Source organism: Pristiophorus japonicus, chromosome 2, assembly GCF_044704955.1.
Source record: "Pristiophorus japonicus isolate sPriJap1 chromosome 2, sPriJap1.hap1, whole genome shotgun sequence".
Taxonomy (NCBI): Eukaryota; Metazoa; Chordata; class Chondrichthyes; family Pristiophoridae; genus Pristiophorus; species Pristiophorus japonicus.
Genome location: NC_091978.1, coordinates 285048112 through 285072580, shown reverse-complemented (window position 1 = coordinate 285072580; position 24469 = coordinate 285048112). Strand labels below are relative to the sequence as shown.

The window sequence follows — 24469 nt, the reverse complement described above, 5'->3', positions numbered from 1 at the left end:
GTCAATGCATCCATTATTTCCAAGGCCACCTCCTTAAGTACTCTGGGATGCAGTCCATCAGGCCCTGGAGATTTATCGGCCTTCAATCCCATCAATTTCCCCAACACAATTTCCCGATTAATAAGGATTTCCCTCAGTTCCTCCTCCTTACTAGACCCTCTGACCCCTTTTATATCCGGAAGGTTGTTTGTGTCCTCCTTAGTGAATACCGAACCAAAGTACTTGTTCAATTGGTCCGCCATTTCTTTGTTCCCCGTTATGACTTCTCCTGATTCTGATTGCAGGGGACCTACGTTTGTCTTTACTAACCTTTTTCTCTTTACATATCTATAGAAACTTTTGCAATCCGTCTTAATGTTCCCTACAAGCTTCTTCTCGTACTCCATTTTCCCTGCCCTAATCAAACCCTTTGTCCTCCTCTACTGAGTTCTAAATTTCTCCCAGTCCCCGGGTTCGCTGCTATTTCTGGCCAATTTGTATGCCACTTCCTTGGCTTTAATACTATCCCTGATTTCCCTTGATAGCCACGGTTGAGCCACCTTCCCTTTTTTATTTTTACGCCAGATAGGAATGTACAATTGTTATAGTTCATCCATGCGGTCTCTAAATGTCTGCCATTGCCCATCCACAGTCAACCCCTTAAGTATCATTCGCCAATCTATCCTAGCCAATTCACGCCTCATACCTTCAAAGTTACCCTTCTTTAAGTTCTGGACCATGGTCTCTGAATTAACTGTTTCATTCTCCATCCTAATGCAGAATTCCACCATATTATGGTCACTCTTCCCCAAGGAGCCTCGCACAACGAGATTGCTAATTAATCCTCTCTCATTACACAATACCCAGTCTAAGATGGCCTCCTAGTTGGTTCCTCGACATAATGGTCTAGAAAACCATCCCTTATGCACTCCTCCTCCACCAGGAAATCCTCCTCCACCGTATTGCTTCCAGTTTGGTTAGCCCAATCGATGTGCATATTAAAGTCACCCATTATAACTGCTGCACCCTTATTGCATGCACCCCTAATTTCCTGTTTGATGCCCTCCCCAACATCACTACTACTGTTTGGAGGTCTGTACACAACTCCCACTAACGTTTTTTGCCCTTTGGTATTCTGCAGCTCTACCCATATAGATTCCACATCATCCAAGCTAATGTCCTTCCTAACTATTGCATTAATCTCCTCTTTAACCAGCAATGCTACCCCACCTCCTTTTCCTTTTATTCTATCCTTCCTGAATGTTGAATACCCCTGGATGTTGAGTTCCCAGCCCTGATCATCCTGGAGCCACGTCTCCGTAATCCCAATCACATCATATTTGTTAACATCTATTTGCACAGTTAATTCATCCATCTTATTACGGATACTCCTTGCATTAAAACACAAAGCCTTCAGGCTTGTTTTTTTAACACCCTTTGTCCTTTTAGAATTTTGCTGTACAGTGGCCCTTTTTGTTCTTTGCCTTGGGTTTCTCTTCCCTCCACTTTTCCTCATCTCCTTTCTGTCTTTTGCTTTTGTCTCCTTTTTGTTTCCCTCTGTCTCCCTGCATTGGTTCCCATCCCCCTGCCATATTAGTTTAACTCCTCCCCAACAGCACTAGCAAACACTTCCCACATTAAAGGAAACCACATGTGGTCACCACATTAAAGGAAAGATGTGATTGCACTAGAGAGGGTACAGAGGAGATTGACGAGGATGTTGCCTGGACTGGAGAATATTAGCTATGAGGAAAGATTGGATAGACTGGGTTTGTTTTCTTTGGAACAGAGGAGGCTGAGGGGAGAGCTTATTGAGGTGTATAAAATTATGAGGGGATAGGAAGGACCTATTTCCCTTAGTAGAGGAGTCAGCAACCAGGGGCATAGATTTAAAATAATTGGTAGAAGGTTTAGAAGGGATTTGAGGAGAAATTTCTTCACCCAGAGGGTGGTGTAACATAAAACTTACCTGCATGTTGTAATAGTGTTTTGATAATGCTTTTGTAGATATTGGACATTATTATGATTTGACGAATTAACTCCTTGAACTGTTAATCGAGCTACAATTCAAATACTCGATAAAGGAAAATCTAATTGAAGTTTAAGGGGAAAATTGCTGTGTATAAGGAGTAAGGTTTTGGGGGAAATAAATTGAATATTGACAAAACCTGTCAGTGCAGCAATACTGCTGTTGGGGTAAAAAGAGGACTTCTCTTTCTCAAGGTGGACTCCCTGATATCAGGAATCGACACCCGCCTGTCCGTATAGCGACCACGGAATCATTCAGATGACACCTCGGTTTAACCGGTTTTTAATGAAGCATGCTAAGGAACTGTTCACGGATTAACCTTCTTAGAACAAAAGTTTTACAATTACAGTTCTACATTTTTTAAGGTGTGCGACCCTCCTACAAAACCACCGATTGGCCTACTGCTCAGACTGGCTCTGAGTGGTTCTCCCCCACCTGTCCATCTCCTATCACATGTCACCCTTCTGGAATGTGTTATTCAGTGGTGTCAACTTTGCCTCAGTTCCTCATGACATGTTGATTAACTTTGTTTTCCAGGGTGGTGCCTCCTTATCCCTCTCCCAAGAACTCTAGTCAAAACTACCAGTCAATACCATCCTGTTCCCATGTTGCTATAATCTATGTTCTCTAACATTTTACTGTCCTTGTTCTATACTGACTATGTTAGTTTCCATGAGTCTGTACTAAGGTTAATACAACGGATGATTAACCATGTGTCAGATCAATTCACTACCTTCAGTATCCACTTTAGTGATCAGTTTTTATCCCCTTATATTGCTGTTTGGATTTGTGATAAGTTTGAAATTATGAAATGAATCTGGGCACAATATAGATGGTTATAAAGAATTTAAAAAAAATTAGTGTTAATAACTTGGATCAAGTTAGAACCTTTGATCTATGTTTTCTATCTTTAATATTGTATTGGACAGTAAGGCTACTCCAGAGCTCATGAGATATGCATAGTAATGAAGGGGATGCCCCATTGAAGATGCAAGATAGAAACAGGAAAAGTATACCACCAAATGGGAATTTTTTGAACATTTTAGTGAAAGTCAGGAAAGTGTAGTTAAGAATAGTAAACCGATGGTTTTCTCTTGGAGACATTTGTGTCCTTGCCTATGAACTTTTTAAGAAAACTGAATTTGATAGCCTGGCCACTACCCAAGACATCGGGAACATGCAGTGGAAGATGAGCAAAGATCTCCAGACAATCTTTTGATAAGATCACCTGAAAGCCCGAGATGGCTTGTATCAGACTGCATCGAGATACCGGTGTGAGTGTGCAGATGTGATTTGTAGTATATGAAGCAATTAGCATGCGGAAATGCATGGTGAATTTGCACTGAGGAATGGGTCTCAGACATGCTGACAACAGCAAGACATGAAATGTTTAATGTAGCTCAGGAAGTAAGGCTTTTTAATGCATTGACACATACTCCATCGAGAAACTATCTAATTAATGAAACAAACAGAAGACAATTAAACACACTGTTAGAGGGATTGAAAGTATGTTAAAAAAATGATTAAAGTTTAACTTAAAAAAAAACAATTGAAGGCGAGGGAGAAATAAATTGATTAAGAATTATCCACACTGGATGGATACAAGTAAAAGAGATCTGGAGAATCTTTTAAGTCCATGACTTGTTGTTTAGATGTTAAACCTCAGCTTTCTTTACAATGTTAGTTTTCTTTTCTCACAAGTTCGAATTTTGAATAAGTTTTACATTAGTCAAGTCGTAAATAAGTCTTGACTCTGTTCTAATTAAGGAGATGTGTTTTACATTTTTGACCATGTTGCAACACTTTGATGCATAAGCCAATGTCTATGACTAACCAGCACCAAAAAAAACTAATTGATTAAAACACAAAATTCCATGAAAATAAATAAATATGGGAAACCGAAATCATAACATAATTCAGAAAGGAAGAAGTTAGTGTCATAAGGTGTATGGATATCGGAGGCAGTGAATTGATCTAGATATACTACTGATCCAGATTAAGAGGGCTAGCCAATATCATGATAAAGTGAGGCGTCGCAAGAAATTCCTCGGCCTCAAGCTGGGGATTGTAAGATAAAACTTACCTGCATGTTGTAATAATGTTTTGATAATGCTTTTGTTTAACTCTTATATGATAACATTAAATAAAATGTGTGTAAACTTATGTTAACCATTTTTAAGCAAAGCATCATGGTAGAGTAAGTCATTATTACGTTAACCCTTTTTAAGTAAAGCATGATGGGAGAGCCATTATTATGTTAACCATTTTTTTTGTAATTTTCTGAAACAGCTTCAATTAGAACTAGAATGGCCAAGGCCAAATAATAATCAATAAGATAAAAGTATGCAGCATGTACCATTTTGTAAAGCCAAGCTCAGTAATGAATTCTGTGACACAGTCTTTGTAAAAGTTCTCAGAGAAGAACTAGAGATAACATACAAGGCCAGAGGCACAGAATGATCTATTGTAAGCCTGAGACAGCTGCAGACAATCACAGCATTTGTATGGGAGGAAAAGGGTATAAAGTAACAGCTATTGGACTTTGGGGGCAGTGCTAGCACAGAAGGAAACTGAAGAAGGACTACGGTCAACAGAACACAGCAAGATACAAGCGCCGCGGTCACTACCGTTGAGGTTTCAAGGAACAGACTGTCGACTATTGACTTGTATTATTTCTTTGTACTGAAAGCAAACTACTTAATAAAATCTGTTGTGCTTATTTACAAAATATGGGTACCCAGCGTAGTTTGTTGTGGTCACGGACATAAGTCTCTTCTGACAGATATAATAAATCTGACAGATCTAATAAATCTTACAGTGGTGGAGATCTGGAACTCACTGCCTGAAAGGGTGGTAGAGGCAGAAACCCTCACTACATTTAAAAAGTACTTGAATGTGCTCTTGAAGTGCCGTAACCTACAGGGCTACGGACGAAGAGCTGGAAAGTGGGATTAGGCTGAATAGCTCTTTGTTGGCTGGCGCGGACACAATGTGCCAAAATGGCCTCCTTCCGTGCTGTAAATTTCTATGTTTCTATAACCTTCTCCGTAATCACCTGATGCTGCACATGACACATGACATCAGCACCTGACCACATTGCTGCCCAGGAAGCCAGGCATGGCCTCACCATGGCCAGATTTACTTCACTTGATGCTGTACACCCTGGCACCACCCCGCACCAACACCATAGAGCATCCCCACAATGCCCAAGCCATTCCTTGCACACTCGTCACCATTACGATACCGTTATGTCTCACCATTCATTACAACTCACTAAGCCACTTCCAAGGGAGCACACAAATCTGTCCAAGTAGGCAAAGTGTTGAAAATAAAGATTTCAATGTTTGACAACACTTTAACGAAAACTTTACTAAAACACTGACTAAAAGACGCAAGTGCCTCCCCTTGTGTGTTGTTTGTTGGTATGATTGGACAATAATGAGGGTGAGTGTGAGGGGTGGCTAGTGAGACAGGAATGTGATAATGCAGATAGAGAGCGAGGGATGAATGGAGGTGAAAGGTAAGTTGGTGTGAGTAAGGATGTGCAGGAGTAGGGTAGGGAAGGTAGAGTGATGGAGATGTGATGAGTGGCACAGCAGGATGAGGTTGAGTGTGACTTTGCAGTAACATTTCGCAATCTACTGAGATCATTAAAACATTTGCGCCACTGCAGCCAGGTCCTTTTGACAACATCCCTGCTTGTGCTCTCCTGTACAATGTGCAACCAGGCTGTGTTGGTGTCGTGAGGAGGTCTCTTCTGACCATTGGAAGGGAAGAGAACCTCCCTGCAAGCTGTGATTCCCTCCATAACCATACGGAGGGAGTCATGCGAGATCATGCGTGCAGCCGTGCACCTTTGTGCAGTGCTTGTCAATGTTTGCAGCACTTCAAAATGATTGTCCACTATGTCCAGGCCCCTCAATATTTTGTACACCTTGATGAGGTCTCTTCTCAACCTCCTCTGTTCTAATGAGAACAACCCAGCCTATCCAATCTGTCCTCATAACTAAGATTCTCTATTCCAGGCAGCATCCTAGTAAATCTCCTCTGTACCTTTTCTAGTGCAATCACATCCTCCCTATAATACGGCGACCAGAACTGCACGCAGTACTCCAGCTGTGGCCTAACCAAGGTATGATATAATTTAAGCATAACCTCCCTGCTCTTATATTCTATGCCTTGGCCAATAAAGACAAGCATTCGGTATGCCTTCTTAACCACCTTATCCACCTGGCCTGCTACTTTCAGGGATCTGTGAACCAAGCACTCCAAGGTCCCTTTGTTCATCTACACTATTAAGTGGCCTACCGCTTAATGTGTATACCCTTTCATTATTAGCCCTCCCAAAGTGCATCACCTCACACTTCTCTGAATTAAATTTCATCTGCCACTGCTCTGCCCATCTGACCAGTAGATTCATATCCTCCTGCAGCCCATGACTTTCCTCTTCATTATCAACCACGCAGCCAATTTTAGTGTCGCCTGCAAACTTCTTAATCATACTTCCTATATTTAAATCTAAATCATTGATATATACCACAAGAAGCAAGGAACCCAGTACTGACCCTTGCAGAACCCCATTGGAAACATCCTCCCAGTCACAAAAACATCCATCAGTCATTGCCCTTGGCTTCCTACCTCCAAGCCAATTTTGGATCCAACTTGCCACTTTGCCCTTAATCTCATGGGCTTTAACTTTCATGACCAGTCTACCATGTGGGACCTTATCAAAAGTCTTGCTAAAGTCCATATATACTACATCGTACGCACTACCCTCATCGACCCTCTTGGTTAACTCCTCAAAAAATTCAAGCAGGTTAGTCAAACACGGACTTCCCTTAACAAATCCTTGCTGACTGTTCCTAATTAATCCTTGCCAATCCAAATGCAGATTTATCCTGTCTTTCAGGATTTTTTCCAATAATTTTTCCACCACTGACATTAGGCTGACAGGCCTGTAATTACTCGGCCTACCCCTTTTTCCCTTCTTAAACAAAGGTATTACATTAGCAGTCCTCCAATCCTCCGGCACCATGCCCATATCCAAAGAGGACTGGAAAATGATGGTCAAGGCCTCTGCTATTTCCTCTTTTACTTCGCTCAACAACTTGGGATGCATTTCATCCGGGCCAGTGGACTTATCTACTTTCAAAGCTGCTAAACCCCTTAATACTTCCTCTATTTCATCCAGAATATCGCACTCCTCCTCTATGGCAGTATCTGCATTACCTCTTTCCTTTGTGAAAACAGATGCAAAGTATTCGTTAAGAACCCTACCAACACTTTCCGCCTCCTCACAAAGATTACCCTCATGGTCTCTAATAGGCCCTACCCTTTCCTTAGTTACCCTCTTACTCTTAATATATTTATAGATCATCTTAGGGTTTCCTTAATTTTACTGGCCAAGAATTTCTCATGCTCTCTCTTAGCATTCCTAATATCCCTTTTAATTTTACCTCTTATCTTTCTATATTCCTCGAAAGATTCTAAAGTATTTGGCCATTGATATGTGACATAAGCATCCCTTTTTTTCTTAATCCTCACCTGTAAATCCTTGGACATCCAGGGGGCTCTAGAATTATTTTTCCCAGCTTTTTTCTTTAAGGGCACATGTTTGGCCTGAACCTTTCGGATCTCCTCGTTGAATACCTCCCACTGTTCCGACACCATTTTAACCACAAGTAGCTGTTTCCAATCCACTATGGCAAAATCTCTCCTTAACTTAGCAAAATTAGTTTTTTCCCAATTCAGAACTTTTATTCCAGGCTTATTCTTGTCCTTATCCATAATCAACTTGAATCTGACTGAATTATGGTCACTGGCACCCAAATGCTCCCCCACTAATACCCCATCAACTTGCCCAGCTTCATTCATCAAAATTAAATCCAAGACCGCCCCCTCGCATGTTGGGCTTGCTACATACTGACTAAAAAAGTTCTCTTGAATGCATTTCAAGAATTCCGCACCCTCTATACCCTTCACACTAAATTTGTCCCAATCAATATTTGGATAGTTAAAATCCCCTACAATTACTACCCTATGGTTTTTAGACCACAGCAATTTGCCTACATATTTGCTCCTGTATCTCCCTCCCACTGTTTGGGGGTCTATAATACACTCCCAGCAGTGTGATCACCCCTTTTTTATTTTTCAATTCGACCCATATGGGCTCATTTGATGATCCCTCTAACATATCATCCTCCTCACCCTGTAATAGTTTCTTTAATTAGTACCGCAACGCCCCCCCGCCCACTTTTACCCCCCTCTCTATCTTGTCTAAAAATCCTGTAGCCAGGAATATTCATCTGCCAAACCTGCCCCTCTTTCATCCATGTTTCTGTAATGGCTATGCTGTCATACTCCCAAGCGTCTACCTGTGCTCTTAGCTCATCTGCCTTATTCGCGATACTTCTTGCATTAAAGTATCTACCATTCAGCATAGGAAGACCTCTTGCTTACTACATACTAAGCCCTGTTTCCTGTCTCATAGATTCTCTTTCTACATTCTTGCTATCCAACTTCTGCTTTACTTCCCTCCCTTTTGAATTCGTTCTCAGGTTCCCATCCCCCTGCTAAGCTAGTTTAAACTCTCCCCAACAGCATTAGCAAAACTCCCCGCGAGGATATTGGTCCCAGCGCATGAGTGGCCTGCAGCCAGGGCAGGGAGGCAGGATAGCGCAGGTGCCAGCTTTCCGGAGGGCGAGTTCTGCTGAAGAGGATTCAGCTGATGACTTCGATGGGGCAGGCTACAGAAGAAGGCTGATGGTTATGCACAATAAAATGCTTGGTGCATTGAGAAGCCTGCAAGAAAGCTTGCATGCAATGTCAAGGAGCATGGAGGAATCCAGCGCCAACTTGTCACAGAGCTTTGCACAGAGCTTGAAGCCCATTCTTTCCAGCATGCAAGTGTTGGCCAACTCCATTGGTCAGTTGCCAACAAAGGGCCACGGATTAATTACTGGACACTTGACCACCACTAATGTTAATTACGTGTAGGTTTTACTTATAATTGCTTGAGTGTGGAGGCTTTTATTTTTGCATTGTGGCACTGTGATGGTCAGTGACAGAGGGAAAGTAAGGTGTGGGAATGTTGGTGAATTCGGGTTGCGGTTACCGGTATCACACTTGGATGATTTCTTCACGGACATTCCGCCCAGAAATAGGTTGTCGAGGTTGCCTCCTCCTTTCCTCTTCCTCCTCCTTTTCTTCCTCTTCCTCTTCCTCAGATGGTGACAAATGCTGCGCCCTCATGATAGCGAGGTTGTGCAGCATGCAGCAGACCACCACGAATCTTGACACCTGCTCTGCTGAGTGCTGCAGGGCTCCTCCAGAGCGGTCCAGGCAGCGGAAGCTTTGTTTCAGCATACCAATGGTCTGCTCTATCATATTTCATGTGGTAGCACGGCTTTCATTGTATGCTGCGCACATGTGAGTGGGTTGCACACCGGAGTCATCAGCAATGTCATCAGCGGAAAGCCCTTTTCGCCCATTAGCCATCCTTTGGTTTGCCATGGTGCCTCAAATGCCAAAGGCACAGCGGAATGCCACAGAATGAAGGCATCATGATTGCTGCCAGGATACCGGGCATTCACCTGCATGATGCACTGCCTATGGTCACACACCAGCTGGACATTGAGGGAGTGGAATCCCTTCCAATTCTGGTACATGGCAAAGTTGACGATATGTATGCAGTCAGTGACCTCCCTTACCCAACAGTGGACAGCAAACTGTGAGATGTTGTGAATATCTCCAGCTCCAGCCTATAAAGAGCTCTGTGTATAGTTTTGGTCTCCGTATTTAAGGAATGATATACTTGCATTGGAGGTTGTTCAGAGATGGTTCACTAGGTTGATTCTGGAGATGAGAGGATTGACTTATGAAGATAGGTTGAGTAGGTTGGGCCTATACTCATTGGAGTTCAGAAGAATGAGAGGTGATCTTATCGAAACATATAAGATAATGAGGGGGCTTGACAAGGGGGCAGAGAGGGTATTTCCACTCATTGGGGAAACTAAAACTAGGGGACATAGTCTTAGAATAAGGGGCCGCCCATTTAAAACTGAGATGAGAGGAATTTCTTCTCTCAGAGGGTTGTAAATCTATGGAATTCTCTGCCCCAGAGAGCTGTTGAGGCTGGGTTATTAAATATATATAAGGCGGAGATAGACAGATTTTTGAGCGATAAAGGAATAAAGGGTTATGGGGAGTGGGCAGGGAAGTGGAACTGAGTCGAGGATCAGATCAGCCATGATCTTATTAAATGGCGTAACAGGCTCGAGGGGCCAAATGGCCTACTCCTGCTCCTAGTTCTTATGTTCTTATTATGGTTAGGTTCATGGCCACTGGCTATGCGGTCCTTGCCCTGCTCTGAAGTTGCAGTTATGGCTGCAGCAGGTGGCAGATTTCTGTGAGGACGTCCTTACTGATGCGCATACATTGTACCTCGCTGAGATTCAGGTAGGTGAATTGCTCCCTGAACACCCTGAGTGAATATGGCCTCCTGCTGAGAACCTTCTTCCCCTCCTCATCCTCCCTTTTCCAGCAGTTTGTCGTGCTCTGCATGCCCTCTGTTCATTCTCCAAGTCATGCTATATTCCAAGGGGAATGCCGACTGGTGCACCCATGTTTGGCAGCAGGTGGTTTGTGCAGAAGCCTTGAAGTCCGCAAAAAATCCTCCAGCACCTGCCACACAACTCCCTGTAGACTTTGGCAACTTTAAACAACCATAGAAAGCACCAAACAATTGTAGATGCATACCAACAGCCAGAAAAAATCAACCAGAAACCTGTAAGTAGTTGATAATCCCTTTAAATAGCGCTAGTGGGGGTTCCTTCCACCTGCTGAACATGTGTTCAGTTGTGCGAGCTTAAAAGGGGCATTAGCTGGAGCTTTGAGCTCCAAAATGGCAGCACTGGCATCAAATCAGCGTCATGTGCTAACTGACGTCAAGATCTGCCCGCTCTGCATACTTCCACGGGGTGTTCACTGCCAATATTGTGTCCGGCATGATTTGGCCCACAAGTGTGCGTGTGTGCCGTGGGCCATTTTGGACCTCTAAGGGCACTTGAAGCAGCCAGAAAACGGGCGCTACAGATCCGAATTTTGCACCAATTATTACCCTACCCATCGCAATATTTCACATTGAACAACTTTAAAAAGAAGCCCCTCAAAAAATCTAATCAGACAAGCATACCTCTTCAATTGCAATTGTTTCTCCCATCGATCCAAATACTTCTCACTCTCTTTTTGCAGATACTCCGTGAATTGTTGCTGATTGTAATCTGCTGAGAATATCTCATGGATATTCACTGCTGCATTAATCCTCCTCTGAAGTTCACTGGCTTTTGCTAATGCATACTATAATGTAAATATGACACAGAAAAATCAATGCAGCAGCAAAAAGAGCAAAGGAACATTTATTTTGTAGTAGACTTAAGGTGATTTTTCTTAAGATACTTTCCTAAAGGAATAACTAAATCTTGTATCATTCTGAATATGAATCTCCTCTTTTTACTGTGCAGTGACCACTATTAGTAGAACAGTGACAAATGCATTGCATTCACTGCACTATGGTTGTTGGTTACAGTGATGATACAAGACAATCAACACTGGTTGCAATGCATTTTGGCAATCGGCACTGGTTGTAACCTTTGGATCTGAGAAGATTCCACAATATCAATTAGCATGACCCAAGGCAAAAATCAGCATTTTTCATGACTTTGGGACTTGTTGTGCAAAATTGTGGTACTCGAGGGAGTATAATCATTGTTCATACAGTGGGGCTGAATTTTGTGTTCAGATTTAAGTCAATTATATATGGCTTAGAATTGGAGCAAATCTCACTGGAAACGTTAATACAAATAGCACCAGATGCATACTTACATTGATCTAGGGACGTGTGGTAGAAAAGGAAGATTATGGGCCCGAACTTGTTGAAATCCAAGGCCCGCCCAAGTGCCGCCGATAGGACCACCGCAAGACCGGGTGGTACTTTGCCAGGAAGGTTCCTCTAAATTCTGCCCGGTGGCAAAATAACGACTTATGCAGTCAATCTGGGCGGCAGCAGGCGGGAGCTCCCAATCTTGGTGGCAAATGCGATCCTCGCCAAAGTGCCGCCAAGGATTGAGTCGGGCCCAGGGAGGGGGGAACACTTAAAAATAAAAATGTTTACAAAGAAAAAAACTGGAACACCTTCAGGGGACCCCGTACTCATAAATCACTGAAAAATGTTTTTTAAAGAAGTTCACTAACCTTTTTTGGCAGGTCTTCTTCCTTACCATTGAGGTTAGACCTGCCTTTACACAGCGGTCCTTTCCCCTGCTGCCGCCGACTCCCGCCCGCACCAATATGGTAGCTCGGCGGGCAGGAGGTCACTTACGCGACTTGCTGTCGCGTGGCTGTCAGTGGGCGGTTCCCAGTGGTACTCCCCTCCTGTCGGCGGGAGACCAAGAGGAATCTGTCACCTTGGGGAAACTGTCCAAAAGATTAGTCGGCAGCCAGCAGCAGTGGGCGGTAAGGCCACTAAGTTCGGTCCCATAGTGTAGGTAATATTGAAAAGAATGGGGACAATTAAAAAGGGGGCATCCCAAAGGGGGCAAAAATTGAGAACATATTTGGAGAGCGTTAAGGTCATTGCACACTATCAGCAGCCTTTGCCAGAGCTAATGGGGCAGGAGATTAAGAAGTGGCAGACAAAATATGACAGGAAAGGATGCAGGTATGGATCTGCATACAAGTGTCAGAGCAACTCAGCCTCCAATCCCTCATTTCATAGCTGCTGAAGCCAAGGGGGCTTTTCATGAAATGGCTGGGAGAAGGTTGCTCTCTGTGCCACTCTATACCACCAATTTTAAAGGTCAGCATTGCAACATGCAAAGAGATGCAGCCATGTTACTGGCCACAGCTGACTGTTACTAGTGCCTGTATGTGATGGCTGCAGGTGTCCTTATAACAGATGACGCAGTTTGTCTTCTGCTTCCCTGCTGACCCTGAATCTGAGAAGACAGACCCCACTGTTACTGGCTGGTAAGAGTGTCAGAACCTGAAGAAATGGTTGGTGGGACCTTGGTGGCTGTGGCCAATCAGGCAATAGCAAAATACTGCGGTTGCTGGAATCCGAAACAAAAAACAGAAATTGCTAGAAACACTCAGCTGGCTAGGCAGCATCCGTGGAGAGAGAAAGAGTTAACATTTCAGGTCTGAGACCCTTCGACAGAACAGGCAACACTGGCGCTTGATTACAGTGGCATGTCTTATTTCATGCAGTACCACAGTGACTTACTTTGATTGGAGTTTTTCCAAAGAACCATCCAGCATAACAGGCATTTTAATATTATTGTGAAGGCATGAGGGCTTTGCTGGCATAGTTGCCTTTGGGAACAGACATGTCTCCCAGCATAATGCCCGCCCATAGTGAGGTAATTTCACCTTTCTCTGAAAATGCGGAGTGTGGTGCCGGCACAGAGTGCGTCTGAGGCAGCTAGACCCTCTTGGCATGCATCAAGTACGGCAGCTCAGAGGATTTCCACCAGCAAACCCATTGGTGTCAGAAAAGGAAGCTGGGGAAAAATAATCAATTAACAACAGCTGGCACAAAGACTCATGAAAACAAATAAGGAAAAAAAACACAAGGACCAAGAAATGGTTTAAAACACATGCTTGGACCTATTAAGTGCTCTCCTGACCTATCGACCATGAGGCTTTTTTCTCACTAGGTCGACTAGAAGGTTAAGGGGTAATTTTGTCATGGATGTACATGCTGTTTGTAGCCACCAGATAGTGTCATTGTTGGAGGCCACCGAGCAGCGCGCACATGGTGCTGCTCTGGTATAAAAGGCCAGCCATTTTGTGAGTCAGGCACTTTGGGCCGTAATAAAGCAGAACAAGGTTGTACCTTGTTCAGTTGAAGAGTACTCAGTTTGTACCTTTATTACATACTTAACATTTGGCAACGAGAATACAAGATTCTTTGTTTGCAAAATGAGCATGATTGGATTTTTAGAACGATTCGTAGAGGGAGAAGATTGGGCAGAGTTCGTGAGCTGTTTGAACCAGTACTTCGTGGCCAACAAATCGAAGGGGGTCGACGATGCAGATCGGCGCCGGGCCGTGTTCCTCACTGTGTGCGGTTCAAAGATCTACGGTCTGATAAAGGATCTACTCATGCCTAGTGATCCAACAGAGAAAACGTACGAGGAGTTGTGTACATTGGTACGGGAGCATCTCAAGCCAGATGACGGCGTCATCATCTCGGGATACAGGTTTTACACACATGTTCGATCGGAGGGCCAGAGCGCGGCGGAATTTGTTGCCGGCCTGAGACGTCTAGCGGGACCGTGCAAGTGTTGGTAGACATGCTGCGGGACTTCTTTGTTATCGGTATCAACCACGAGGTGATCCTGCGCAAACTTCTGGCAGTGGAGGAGTTGGATTTAAAAAGGGCCATCCAGATCGCTCAATCATGTATGACAATGGACAGGAGTCTAAAGCAAATAGCAGTGAAGAACCGAACCTCGGCAAGTACTGTAAATGCGACTGATTCGGCGTTTGGCAGAGCGGCACATGGCAGAGCCTATCCGGCTGCATTCGCGAAACCTGTGGCTGCTCAAAGTCCGCCAGCAGGAATGTATCCCACTTCTCCGTGTTGGCGTTGTGGGGGAAATCATCAGCACCAGCAGTGCTGATTTAAGCAATATAGTTGCAAAGACTGTCTGAGAGTGGGGCATCTCCAGCGCAAGTGTCCACAGATGAGCAAGCAAGCTGCGACACACCACGTGGAGGATGAGAGTCAGAGTAGCATGGATCCGGATACGCAATCCGAGATGCCAGAGGAGGAAGTGTATGGACTGTACTCTTTCATAACCAAGAGTAAACCAATCTTGATTAACGTGAAGCTGAACGGGATACCGGTATCGATGGAACTGGACACAGAGGCGAGTCAATCAATCATGAACAAGAGGGCATTTAATAAGCTGTGGGATACTAAGACTGTGAGGCCCAGGCTGAGCCCTGTTAATGCCAAGCTGCGCACGTACATCAAAGAACTGATAAAGGTGATTGGCAGTGCACAAATTAACGTGTCATATAACGGTGCAGTTCACAAGTTACCGCTGTGGATTGTTCCAGGCAATAGCTCACGTTGCTCGGCAGGAGCTGGTTGGAGAAAATCTAATGCGACTGGAACGACATAAAGGCATTGTTGTTGGAGAAAGATACATGTGCCCAAGTATTGAGCAAGTTCCCCTCGCTGTGCGAACCGGGTATCGGCAACTTCACGGGAGCCAAGGTGCAAATCCACTTGGACTCAGATGCAAGACACATCCATCATAAAGCTCTGGCAGTGCCGTATATGATGAGGGAGAAGGTCGAAATTGAATTGGACAGACTCCAGCGTGAAGGGATCAGATCACCGGCCGAATTTAATGAATGGGCCAGCCCCATTGTTCGTGTGCTGAAACGTGATGGCACAGTCAGAATCTGTGGAGACTCCAAGGCTATGATCAACAGGGTTTTGAAACAATATCAGTACCTGTTACCGAAGGCTGATGACTTGTTTGCGACACTAGCCGGAGGGAAATCGTTCACAAAACTGGACTTGATGTCGGCCTATGCGATGCAGGAGTTGGTCGAGATGTCGAAGAGATTTATGTGCATTAACACGCACAAAGGATTGTTTATTTACCACAGGTGCCCGTTTGGAATTCGCTCGGCTGCAGCAATATTCCAGAGAAATATGGAAAGTCTACTGAAGTCTGTTCCCAGAACTGTTGTGTTCCAAGATGACATCCTGATCACCGGTCGTGACTCCAAGGAACATCTGAACAATCTGGAAGAGGTTCTACTGCGTTTGGACAGACTTAAACGCTCGAAACTGCATCTCCATGGCACCAGAGGTCGAATTCCTCAGGAGGAAAATCGACGCTGATGGCATCAGATCTACTGACATGAAAACCAAAGCCATCAAGAATGCACCCAAGCCGCAGAACGTGATGGGGCTGCTTTCGTTCCTGGGTCTACACAACTACTTTGGGAACTTCTGACCTAAATTGAGCACCTTACTTAACTATTGCACATGTTATTGAGAGAAGGCAACAACTGGGTGTGGGGCGCATTGCAAGACAGAGCTTTCGAGAAAACCACCAATCTGCTTTGCTCAAACAAGCTGCTGGTACATTATGACCCATGTTTAGTTTTGGCGGTGATGCATCGTCATATGGAATTGGTTGCGTGTTATAACAAGCCAATGAGACGGGGAAACTTCAACCTGTCGCGTATGCATCCAAAAGTTTGTCTAAAGCAGAAAGAGCCTACAGTATGGTAGAAAAAGAAGCTTTAGCTTGTGTGTGTCGGTCTGAGGTTCGAATTAGAGACCGATCACAAGCCGCTCATTTCGTTGTTTTCTGAGAGCAAAGGTATCAATACCAACGCTTCATCCCGCATCCAAAAGTGGGCGCTGACATTATCTGCCTATAATTATGTAATTCGCCACAGACCTGGCACAGAGAATTGTGCCGATGCTTTGAGCCGGTTGCCTTTGCTCACACCGGAGGTGGAAATGCCACAACTGGCAGATTTAATGTTAATCATGGACGCTTTTGAGAGTGAAGCTGCCTCTGTCACGGCTCAACAAGTTAAGACCTGGACCAACCAGGACTTGATATTATCGGTGGTAAAGGGTTGCATCCTCAAAGGGGATTGGTCTGCCATACCTAAGCAAATGTGTGATGAGGCCAGATCGTACATTCATCGTAAGGACGAACTGTCTATTCAAGCAGATTGCATATTGTGGGGCAATCGAGCTGTAATGCCTTAGAAAGGGAGAGAGAAGTTTGTGCATGAGTTACACAGCACACATCCTGGCATAGTGATGATGAAAGCCATTGCCAGATCCCACATATGGTGGCCAGGAATTGATTCTGAGCTGGAAGCATGTGTGCATCAGCGGAATCGCTGCTGAGTCTGTGGTCATGGCCATCCAAACCTTGGTCCAGGGTCCATGTAGATTTTGTAGGTCACTTCCTGGGCAAGATGCTTTTAGTGGTGGTGGATGCTTATTCGAAGTGAATAGAATGCATAATCATGTCATCCAGTACGTCCACGGCAACCATAGAGAATCTCAATGTCATGTTCGTGACACATGGTCTGCCTGACATAGTGGTGAGCGACAATGGGTCGTGCTTCACCAGTCAGGAGTTTCAGGAGTTTGTAAAACTTAACGGCATAAAACACGTAAGGTCAGCACCGTTGAAGCCTGTGTCCAATGGGCAAGCAGAACATGCAGTACAAATTATCAAGCAAAGCATGAGGAGAGTAACCCAAGGGTCACTGTAGACCCGCTTGTCTTGCATACTGCTGAGTTACAGACAAGACCCCACACACTCACAGGGGTCTCGCCTGCTGAACTTATGATAAAAAGAGGTCTTAAGACCAAGTTATCTCTTGTACACTCGGATTTAAGTAATCATGTTGAATACAGAAGACAGAGTCAACAAGGGTACCACGATCGCGCAACTGTATCACGCGAGATTTCGGTTAATGATCCTGTATATGTGTTGAATTATGGCCAGGGTCCCAAATGGATCGCTGGTATGGTCATGGCCAAGGAGGGCAACAGAGTATTTGTTATTAAGCTCAAGAATGGGCAAACTTGCAGGAAACACATGGCTCAAACAAAGCTGAGGCACACAGACAAACCAGAGCAGTCGGACAAAGAAACCGTCGACGACCAACCAACCTACCAGCAGCCTTCAGTGGATTCAAGGGTCATCAGTGAACCCGGAATTTCCATCACAGACTTGTTCAATAAAAATGACTTGCAATTCCTGACATGGCCACTGCCGCCCCCAACAAGTCAGCCATCCAGCCAACAGCCACAACAGACTCCGCACATTCACCCAAGGCCGGAATCGAACTGAGATGGTCAACCCGGGAGCATAAAGCACCAGACCGTCTCAACCTGTGAAAGACTGTGATAAGATCTCAGAGGAGGGTATTGTCATGTATGTACATGCTGTTTGCAGCCACCAAATGGTGTCATTATTGGAGGCCACTGAGCAGCACGCACATGGTGTTGCTCTGGTATAAATGGCCAGTCATTTTGTGAGTCAGGCACTTTGGGCCGTAATAAGCAGAACAAGGTTGTACCTTGTTCAGTTAAACAGTACTGAGTTTGTACCTTTATTGCATACTTAACAAATTTGATCAACGTTTTCAAGATATTAAAGGGAACTGATAGGGTAAATGGAGAGAAACTATTTCCTCTGGGGACTCTAGGACTAGTCTAAAAATGACAGCCAGGCCTTTCAGGAGTGAAGCTAGAAAACAATAAACAACGGGGGCAAAATTGCTCTGCGCCCGATTGGGGGTGGTAACCATCTGAGGCCGGGACTTTCTGTGCCCGGTGCAGGAAGTCCTGGCCCCGCCACAGAATTGCCTTTACAACCCCTCAAAGTAAGTGCAGCATGCTCCGCTTCTTTTGCGGACGGTAACAGGGTCGCTGAGGGAAGCGCTACGCATGTGCTCCACATAGTGCTGATGCATTTCAATGCCCCTCAAATTCGTTTAAAGGAGAGGGCCTGTTGGGCATACTGCTCCACTAGGCCACCAGGGCAGCGTGCGACCAGGCCTGCAGTCCGGCACCCAAAATGAAGTGCTGGATTGCACGATGGTGGCCCGGACCACACTAGAGCTGCTATCATTGAGCCAACCCGAGAGTCAGCAGGCAAAAAAGATGGCGGGCCGGGGTACTGGCAGCCTCCCCTTTAAGGAGAGCCCCGCGAGCGGATGTCGGCCAGCTTCGTGACTTTGTGACCCCCCAGCCTCGCGGTACGTGGGGCAATTTCCCCGCGGGGAGTTAAGAGGTCGGTGCGGGTTCGGTGCGCACGGCAATGTGTGGTGGACTGGGGCACCAACCGCGGGGCAATTTCCCGGGAGGTGGTAGCGGCTCCCTCCCACAGGCAAAAAATCTCCTCCGCCCAGTTAGCGCCCCCGCGGAGGCATTATTGGGACTATAAAAGGAGGGGATTTCACCCCCAAAGAATGGTAGAAGTTTGGAACTATCTTCTGCAAATGGCAATTGATGCTAGGTAAATTGTTAATTTTAAATCTGAGATTTGTAGATTTCTGTTAACCAAAGGTATTAAGGGATATGAGACAAAGTGGATATATGGAGTTAGATCACAGATCAGCCATGATCTCATTGATTGGCAGAACAGGCTCAAGGGGATAAATGGCCTACTGTTTCTGTGTTCCTGGGTGTGTTGGACACTAAGAGGTCAAAATTCGGTCGTGCACAGTTTGAGTCGGTAACTTTTCACTTTTAGGAAATTTAGCGTCCACCAAGATGCCTTACTAAACTGTGAAATTTGGCATTTTCGCCCCAGGAGTGAAGGGGGCAGTAATTGAGGCTCTAATGGCTTCGGCTGGGCATTGCAGGGGCACTATTCACAGCCAGTTACTCAATTTCAGCTGAGTTCCATTCAGCAATCAGTCTTCAATCCTTGACTCCAGCTCGATCTGGCTCTTAAAAGGGAGGTCATTTCAACCTGCTGCTGCTCATTTTCAGCATTACTGCACTTGAGTCAGTCATCTGTGGACCTGAGGAACATTCTGAAATGACTGCTGCTAATCCCCCTTCAAGGGAGAGTGCCACACAATTTAACAATGTGGCTCTGGAGGCATTGGTGGGGGCACTGGAGACAAGGAGGGAGTCTTGTCCTGTAACTAAGCAATATGCGTGACAAGCAAATTTGCAGTGAACCTTTAATTACACGTTTCATACTCTGCTTGATGGTTTGGACCGCACGCTCTGCTTGTCCATTGGATGCAGGTTTGAATGGTGCTGACCTCACATGTTTGATACCATTGAGTTTCATGAACTCTTGAAACTCCTTACTGGTGAAGCAAGATCCGTTGTCGCTTACAACGATGTCAGGCAGAGCATGCGTAGCAAACATGACACGAAGGCTCTCAATGGTAGCTGTGGAAGTGCTGGATGATATGATTGTACACTCTATCCACTTGGAATAAGCATCCACCACAACTAAGAACATCTTTCCCAGGAAGGGACATACAAAGTTGATGTGGATCCTGGACCATGGTTTAGATGGCCACGACCACAGACTCAGTGGCGATTCCACTGGTGCTTTACTAAGCTGCATGCAAGTGTTGCACTAATGCACACATGATTCCAGATCAGAGTCAATTCCAGGCCACCTGGCAATGGCTTTCATCATGACAATACCGGGATGCGTGCTATGTAAATCATGCACAAATTTCTCTCTGCCTTTCTTGGGCATAACAACACGATTACCCCACAGTATACAATCTGATTGAATGGATAGTTTGTCTTTGCGACGGATGTAAGGTTTGGTCTCATCACCCATTTGCTTGGGTATGGCAGACCAATCACCACTAAGAATACAACATTTCACAACCGATAATATCAGGTCCTGGCTGATCCATGTCATAATTTGTGTGGCCGTGACAGGGATTCCTTCACTTTCATCATCATCATTATCATCATAGGCGGTCCCTCGAAACGAGGATGACTTGCTTCCACGCCAAAAAAGGATGAGTTCACAGGTGTTTCAATGAAGGACCCGAACTACATCCTCAAGGGTGGAAGATGCCTGTGTGTGGATTGTTTTAATGTGTGGTGGCCGTTGCACGGGCTTGACAGAGCTAGGTCTTGGTCCAGTGACAAGGATTACCCAAGACGACTGGAGACCAGCTCTGCTCAGTTATATATTATAGTACAAAGAAAGGTATTACATTTTTATTGCTAGTTGCTATGATTTTTATTCTCAAGTAAGGTTCTCTAAACAATTATCTTCATTAGCAAGTTCACACAACTCACTTGTATGAAACTACAGGTGAAAACATTGCAAAGTCTCCTCTCCAGATATTAAATGATTAATGGAAAGCAAATTATCCATGGTCAGTACATGGACGAAAGAGGATTGATCTAGTTCTACACTTCCTTATCTTGTTTAATATCTTTTGGTGAATTATTGCAATATTTAAGGTCATGCTCAGTTCTTGCAGCATGCATACTCTGAGAATTTCAATTCAGAGCCCCTATGCTGGCTCGATCACAAATACTGCCTCTATCACCATGGGGCTTTTCTACCAGTATTTTGACAAAAAAAATTATATAATGCAAAGGCAAAAAAATGGGTCCTGAAGAATCCAATACACCGTGTGGCATGTACACACTCATTCTGCTCTACGTATGCAATGGACACCATATTGGTTAGTGTGATATATTCTTTACAACATCACAAACAACACACATGGCTCCAATACATCATGTGACCTATCACATGAACCTCCAATTGTTCACTTTCAAAAGCATCCATGACTAACAGTAGGTCTGCAGGTTGGGGCGTTTCCACCTCTGGTGTGGGCAACGGCAGATGGCTCAATGCATCGGCACAATTCTCAGTGCTAGGTCTTTGGCGAATGACATAATCATAGGCAGATAATGTCAGTGCCCACCTCTGGATGCGGGACGATGCATTGGTATTGATACCTTTGTTTTCCGAAAACAATGAAATGAGTGGCTTGTGATCTGTTTCCACCTTTTTAATCCCATACACACAGGCTAGTGCTTCTTTCTCTACCATGCTGTAGGCTCTTTCTGCCTTTGACAAACTTTTTGAAGCATATGCAACAGGTTGTAATTTGCCCGACTCATTAGCTTGTTGGAGCACGCAACCAACTCCATATGATGAAGCATCAGAGACCAATACTAGATGCTTACACAGATCATAATGTATCAGCAGCTTGTTAGAGTAAAGCAGATTAGTAGCTTTCTCAAAAGCTCTATCTTGAGACACAACCCAAACCCAGTTGTCGCCTTTTCTTAGCAGCATGTGCAGTGGCTCTAATAAGGTGCTCAATCTAGATAAGAAATTATTGAAGTTGTTGAGTAGACCAAGGAACGAACGCAGCTCTGTCACATTCTGAGGCTTGGGTGCATTTTTGATGACCTTGGTTTTCGAGTCTGTAGGCCTGATACCGTCAGCAGCAATTTTCCTCCCCAGGAATTCGACTTCCGGTGACATGAAGACGCACTTCAAGCGTTTCAGTCTGAGTCCCACTTTGTCTAGACGATGTAGAACCTCTTCCAGGTTGTGCAGATGTTCGGCGGAGTTACGACCTGTGACCAGTATGTCACTTTGGAACACAACGGTTCTGGGGACAGACTTCAGTAGACTCTCCATTTTCCTTTGAAATATGGCTGCAGCCGAGTGAATTCCAAAAGGCACCTGTTGTAGATAAACAGTCCTTTATGAGTGTTGATGCACGTAAGTTTCTTTGACGTGTCGACCAGCTCCTGTGTCATGTAGGCCGACGTCAGATCCAGTTTTGTGAACGACTTCCCCCCGGCTAGCGTTGCAAACAGGTCATCAGCCTTCGGTAACGGGTATTGATCATGTTTCGAAACTTGGTTGATCGTAACCTTGTAGTCTCCACAAATCCTGACAGTGCCATCACTTTTCAACACGGGAACAATGGGGCTGGCCCATTCGTTAAATTCAACCGGTGATATGATCCCTTCACGCTGGAGTCTATCCAGTTCGATTTCGACCTTCTCCCTCAACACTGCCCAAGCTTTATGATGGATGGGTCTTGCATCTGAGTCCTCGTGGATCTGCACCTTGGCTCCCGTGAAATTGCCGATGCCTGGTTCAAACAGCAAGGGGAACTTGCTCAGCACTTGAGCACATGGAATATCCTCCTCCGACGACAAAGCTTTGATCTCGTTCCAGTTCCATTTGATTTTTTTCTAACCAGTTCCTGCCGAACAGCGTTGGACCATTGCCTGGAACAATCCATAACGGTAAATCATGAACCGCACCATCATACGACACATTGATTACTGCACTGCCAATCATCGTTATAACTTCTTTAGTGTACATATGCAACTTGGCATTGACTGGACTTAGCTTAGGCCTCATAGCCTTAGTATCCCACAGCCTGTCAAATGACCTCTGGCTCATTATTGATTGACTCGCACCCATGTCCAATTCCAGCGATACCGGCACACCATTAAGTTTTACATTAATCATTATCGGTTGGCTCTTTGTTAGGAACAAATACAGTCCATACACTTCCTCTGGTATTTCGGATTGCTTATCCGGATCCATGTTAGACTGGTCATCATCCTCCACGTGGTGTGTCGCAGCACGCTTGCTCAGTTGCAGGCACATGCGCTGGAAATGCCCCACTCTCAAACAGCCTTTGCAAATATACTGTTTAAACTGACACTGATGATGCCGATGATTTCCCCCACAACGCCAACACGATGACATCGGATTCATTCCTGTTGGCGGACTTTGAGCAGCCACAGGTTTTGTGTACGCAGTCGGGTAGGCCCTGCCATATGCAGCTCTGCCAAACAAAGATACTATCTTATTTACAGTACTTGCCAAGTTCTGATTTTTCAATGATATCTGCTTTAAGCGTTTGTGCATCGTCATGCATGATTGGACAATCGTGATGGCCTTGCTCAAATCCAGCGTCTCCGCCACCAGTAGCTTATGCAGGATCACCTCGTGGTTGATGCCTATTACAAGGAAGTCCCACAGCATGTCTGCCAACGCAGTTTCGAACTTACACAGTCCAGCTAGACGTCTTAGGTCGGCAACGAATTCCGATCCTGGCCCTCAGAATGAACGTGTGTATAGAATCGATATCTTGAGATGATGATGCCTTCATCTGGTTTGAGATGGTCATGTACCAGAGCACACAATATTTCATAGTCCTTGTCCATTGGACTTAAGGGTGAGAGGAGATTCTTTATGAGTCCATAGATTTTCGGACCGCAAACAGTGAGGAGGACCGCCCGGCCCAAACTGCGTCTGCCTCTTTCTCCATTTTGTTGGCCATGAAGTACTGGTTCAAGCGGGCTACAAAGTCTGCCCAATCTTCTCCCTCCACGAATCGCTCCAGAATTCCAATTGTGCTCATTTTTGCAGGCGAAGGTTCTTGTTCCCTCATCGCTAAATGTTGTGTATGCAATAACTCAATAGACTGAATACTGTAAACTCCGAACAGGTACAAACCTGGCTCTACTTTATTAGGGCCCAAAGGGATTACATTACAAGATGGCTGGCCTTTTATATATGGGCCCCACACACGTGCGCACAGCCCAATGACCTCCGACAGTGGCACCACCTGGTGGCTAGTAAACTCAAGCATACATACATGACACCATCATTGCCAGACTGAATATGATGGTGGACTTCCAGAGAGACCGTGCGGATCTAGACCTCATAATACATGCCATGGATGACGCGGCAGCACCGCTATAATGCAGACAATGGTTGGTGGCATTGAAGCTCAGACTGCTGTCATGGAGTCTCAGCTTGATGCCACGTAACATATTTGTGCTGTCAGTGAGTGCTGGCATCGAGACTCAGCCTGCTCTCATGCAGTCTCAGCTGGATGCCAAGC

At 45.0% G+C, this 24469-nt stretch overlaps 1 protein-coding gene across 9 annotated transcripts in view; it reads right to left on the bottom strand.

The window, feature by feature from the left end:
• Window positions 1-24469, bottom strand: part of LOC139233945 (uncharacterized) — a 926529-nt gene that overhangs the window by 272367 nt on the left and 629693 nt on the right. For 8 of the 9 annotated variants that reach the window (XR_011588246.1, XM_070864651.1, XM_070864643.1 and 5 more), the window contains one exon: window positions 11202-11365. The exons of the other annotated variant lie outside the window; for it this stretch is intronic. Coding sequence is in view for 7 of the 8 variants with exons in the window: in XM_070864651.1 (XP_070720752.1) it covers window positions 11202-11365 (164 nt within the window). In the remaining variant the exon portion in view is untranslated. The remainder of the gene's footprint in view (window positions 1-11201; window positions 11366-24469) is intronic. 9 annotated transcript variants of the gene reach the window in all.